The sequence below is a fragment of the Halyomorpha halys genome, unplaced genomic scaffold (assembly GCF_000696795.3).
Source record: "Halyomorpha halys isolate HHAL.00 unplaced genomic scaffold, Hhal_1.1 Scaffold1600.1, whole genome shotgun sequence".
NCBI lineage: Eukaryota > Metazoa > Arthropoda > Insecta > Hemiptera > Pentatomidae > Halyomorpha > Halyomorpha halys.
The window spans coordinates 225,707-230,405 of record NW_027115371.1 but is presented as its reverse complement, the minus strand read 5'-3'; the positions used below and the strand labels follow the sequence as shown (position 1 = coordinate 230,405).

General features: G+C 29.9%; 1 protein-coding gene across 3 annotated transcripts in view; it reads right to left on the bottom strand.

Moving 5' to 3' along the window:
- Window positions 1-292: 292 nt before the first annotated feature.
- The window catches only part of LOC106690170 (sialin), a 10,329-nt gene continuing 5,922 nt past the window's right edge, over window positions 293-4,699 (bottom strand). For 2 of the 3 annotated variants that reach the window (XM_014435506.2, XM_067052438.1), the window contains exons 5-9: window positions 4,264-4,481; window positions 4,033-4,182; window positions 3,602-3,734; window positions 2,457-2,695; window positions 293-896 (exon numbers count right to left, since the gene is read on the bottom strand). In XM_014435506.2, coding sequence (XP_014290992.1) covers window positions 723-896; window positions 2,457-2,695; window positions 3,602-3,734; window positions 4,033-4,182; window positions 4,264-4,481 — 914 coding nt within the window. In that variant the 3' untranslated portion in view covers window positions 293-722. Of the gene's footprint in view, window positions 897-917; window positions 1,847-2,456; window positions 2,696-3,601; window positions 3,735-4,032; window positions 4,183-4,263; window positions 4,482-4,699 lie in introns of those variants that run through there. The other variant, XM_067052439.1, reaches the window with a different exon arrangement.

The window sequence follows — 4,699 nt, the reverse complement described above, 5'->3', positions numbered from 1 at the left end:
ATGCAAAGAAATATGAATATTTTAGTTTATTAATAATTTAAAAATTAAAATTATGGAAAGAAAAAATAAAATTGAGAGAAGGAAAATATATGTAAGAAATGAAATATTTAACCATAATATTAGATAAAGAAGGAAACTAAGAAGTTAAGTTTAACAAAAGAAGTGTTTACAAAAAAAAATTTAAAACAACAATAATATATGGTGAACATAACTAAAACGTGGGTAAGGAAAATTAAGAAAAGAATAAAAGAGAGAGAGAACACACACTATTTTATCCCTCCCCCTCCCCTCCTTTTCTATTATTAAATCACTTACTGTAATTTTTTCAACAGATATGTTGATTATATGCTTTTATCTTAGTTGAAAAACTAAACAACTGTTTAATTATAGCTGGTTAAAATGCTGATAGACATCATAATGCATGGGTTTAACTGTATTTGCTAAGATTAATACTTTTTATTTTTTATTATACTTTATTTAGTAACTTTTATTCTCAGTGAAACAATTATTTATGTATGAGTGAAAGTGAGTAATGTATTATCAGTGAAAGAGAAAAACAAAGTTATTGATAAGCTTGGTTTGAATATTCAATATAAATATAAAAGTAAGGCACTTAAGAGAGATATCTGATCTCTTTTTGGTATCTACATTACCAAAATTAGTTTCTTCATATTTACATTTTATTATATTATTTAAAAAATTGTATAAAATACTCGTAACAATCACGATGTTTCTTTCTTGTCACTCTGGTCTTTTCCCTTGAAGTAGCTCCGTACTTGGTCAGGATCATTCCACCACTGGGTACCAGGAGTCCCCATGAAGAGGAATACAGTGTTTGAGCCCAAAATAACAGCGAAAGATATCCAAAATACCAACCTCCATTCAAGTAGAGAACTCTAAAACAAATGATGATTGATTTTAATGGGCGGAGGTTCCAGAAACTGAATTTATTCATTTTACTTATTTAATTTATGTATTGTTTCCTATTGGTTCCTTATGGGTATTGACTTACTAAAAAATGTATTATATATTTTTCTAAATAAAAGGCGAGATACCGCAGAGCACCCTGCCATTGTACATTAGATGGAATTGAGTATACTAAACATTTGATTTAGCTTCTAAAATGTCTTGTTCACCAATTTACTTAATTATAGCAATTAGGTGGCATCCATGGAATTCAAATTATTAAACCAATTTTCAGAGCTTAAATTTACTAGATTTATCTCAGATATCAAAAAATAACGGTATATTTATAAGAGAACTTATGATTTTGTTTTTGCTGTCATAATCATGATGGTTATAAATTAATACTAAGAATCATGAAATTGAGAATCGTAGATATATTTTGTTATTCAACAGACATTACTTCTGAATTGACATTGCTACGATTACAGACGTTACTATTATTTGCCACTCAAAATTACAGTGTAGTATTCAATTCAATATTCTCATTTATGATTCATCTGGGAATGCTGGATGTGTTCTCTTACAGTCTGTCTAGTGTTGGTTTCCGCTCCTTCAGTTCCAGTGTCTCCAGCCCTCTAGTCTGATTAGTATAATATTTAAAGTTCTTTCACCATTTTTCTGGGTCCAATGCTCCTCAATTCTCTCAAATAATATATTTTTTACCCCTCTTCTGGATCTATTATAGCCTTCTCATTGGGTGTTTTCCTTTTGGGGAGGAGACCAGGACTCTCCTCTGGGGAAACAAAATTGTTTTTTTTGTTGTCTCATCTCACTTTAATCTCTTCTGTTTATTGCTTCTTACTTTGATTGCTCAGAGTAAGTGCTACCTGGGTGTTTAATTCCTCATAGGGATGAGCTGGGCAGTAATGCTGCCAATGACCTGAAAATGTGTCTAATTAACAAAGATCATGAGGCAACAGTACATATTACTTATGTTTATGTAAATATTTCTATATCTGATTTCTGTGTGTAATTAATGTACAATAATTTATAATACTATGAAGTATCATTAATTTGGGAGGCAAAATGGGTAGGGCAAAAGGAGAATCCCATATTAAAGACATGGAGAACGTATTCTATCCTGTGCTCAGGATCCTGGCAACCAGTCCTTGAACATCTTATGGTGCAGGTCATATAGGTTGGTTATTGCCTGAGCGTGGTGACCCTCAGACACCTTGAAAAGGAGACAGACCAGCCAATGGTTCATTGTGGTGATTCAATATATTCATTAAACATAGGTCAACAAACCTATGTTGTGAACCTCAATATAACAAATTCTTAGCAATTCAAACAATATAACGAATTACTCATATAACAAATTTTAAGCTGTCCAGTAGGCATAACAAATTACTCAATATAATAATTTCTTCACATTCCCTTGAAATTCATCACGCTAAGACTCCACTGTGTGTGTATCAGGTTTATGTATACTCAATATTACACTTTATTAATTAAATTTATTATAGAAATTTTAAAGGAGTTTGGCTTACATTTGGTGTGAGCACTCCAATGAGATATGGAGTTATGATTCCTGATATCCCTCCTACTGCTCCAATCAGTGCCATTACAATTCCAGTATAGTTTGGGCTAATATCAAGCATAATGGCTTTTGAACTCGGTATATATGCACCCATTATTGTCATTCCAAACACAAAGAAAACTGTTGCTAAAGTCTTATCACAACCGGAATATGAAGCAGCTATAAAACCAACTGCAGGCCCAACAGATGCTAAAAAATAAGTTCAAACAAATATTCTAAATTTCTTTGTGCCAATCTGAAAAAAATAGAGTTTAGCATAAAAATGAAAATTTATAGGAACTCTATTAGTTGATTTTTCCTCTATTCCAAATAACAAATTATGTATATGTATAAAAAAGTAAAATAAACTGGCTTGATTCTATTTTCCTAGGGTAATTGAAAAAAATAATAATAAACCAGGAAAAAACTGTTCACAATTAACATTTTTTATCATTTTAATTAGTCAACATTATACTAAAAAATTATATGAATAAGAAATAACAAACAAAAATGTTATTTTTTATAGTACATTTTATGGTATGTTTCCAAGAAGATAAAAGCGAAAGCCACAATATAAAAAAAAAAAATTTGAAGTAAATAAACTAATTACTGTAAAAAAATTATCTTCTTATCTTGCTCTCCAATGATCTCATATTCACAATGATCAAAGATATTTATTTATTTCTTCTTGAACATATTTTTCAAAACCTTTGCCATCTTGATCGGCCCCAACTAATATCTCTTTGTACTCCTAGTAATTTACATTGTTGTTTGAAAGAAAAGTATATATTTGGTCAAATATTGTGCAGCCTTTTTATCATCAGGATTTATCCCATTTTGAATCACACCACTATATTTGATCATGTGAAATTAGATTAGATTTCATGCATATTCAGAATTAAGCCACCTTAAAGAGGATGCTAAATCATGTGGAAAATATATGTATAAAAAAATAAAATAAAAATGACAAAAATGAATTTCAACACCTTATGTATTTATCATGTTGCCAGGCATAGTGAACATTGCTTTAAACACCTTAACATGAATTATAGGGGCATTGACTGTTGTGATTAAACATATTATGTATTATAGAATCAGTAAGTCACTAATACTTACCTATAGTAATACAAAGCTTCCTCACTAATGACGCATCCCATCTAAATTTAATAATCATCAAATCGACTGCCCATCCAGAAACAATAGAAAAAATCCACATGCCCACGTATGGTAATCCAGAAATAACTCCATTCTGTAACATCAAAATAGAATATTACTTTACTATTAGCTACTTAAATAAAAATTCATAATTTAGAAAAGTTTCATGAATTGTAAATAAAGTAAAGACTCAAAAATGAGATACAAAAATATCTTTTACGATCATATTGGAAGATTCCAAAACAAAACCTTTAGTCTCTCAAACATGAGTAAATAATTAACCAATCGACATTTCACCAATCCAGGCATCGTCAGGACTGAGTAAGATAAGATCACCTTAATTCCAATCGGATTTATTATTTATTTTAATAAATTTAATCTAGAATAATTACTTCTTCAATTGAGACATGTAGAACATTTTTCATATATTTTGGCAGATCTGTAACAACAGTAAATAGACCCCAGTTATAACCAACTTTAGAGATGGTCATTCCCCAAAGTGGAACAGATGTCAAAATAGGAATCCATGGTGTTGATGGCAGCTAAAAACAAAATTACTTGAACTGCGTGAATAAAAGAAAAAAAAAAAAAAAAAACACTCTTTAATAATTATTTGTACATACATCTTCGTAGCACATTTTCCCAGAAGTTGTGGTTATATAATACCTTTCATCTTCTTTGATATAAGGATGTTCCAATGGTGTATTGTGATAAAGTATCATCCAAATGATTAACCATATAATTCCTATTCCTCCAAATATATAAAATACTCCTGTCCAGCCCAAATAAGAAATAATCAAACCAGATATCGCCATTGACAAAAAGTTCCCTAGATAACCTCCTGAAAAAAATTAACGTTTATTTTGTTTAGTTGGTATGAAAGGTTTGGTATAAGTCCAGTAAAAATAATAATATTAAAGTAGGTTAAGCAATGTAAATTGAATCAATTTATTATTTATTTTATATAATATAATTATGTTTAAATATTTTCCGACTAATGTATCCGACATTCTTCGAGGTTTTGACCTCATTATGATAGGAACGCGACAGTCTTTCAAA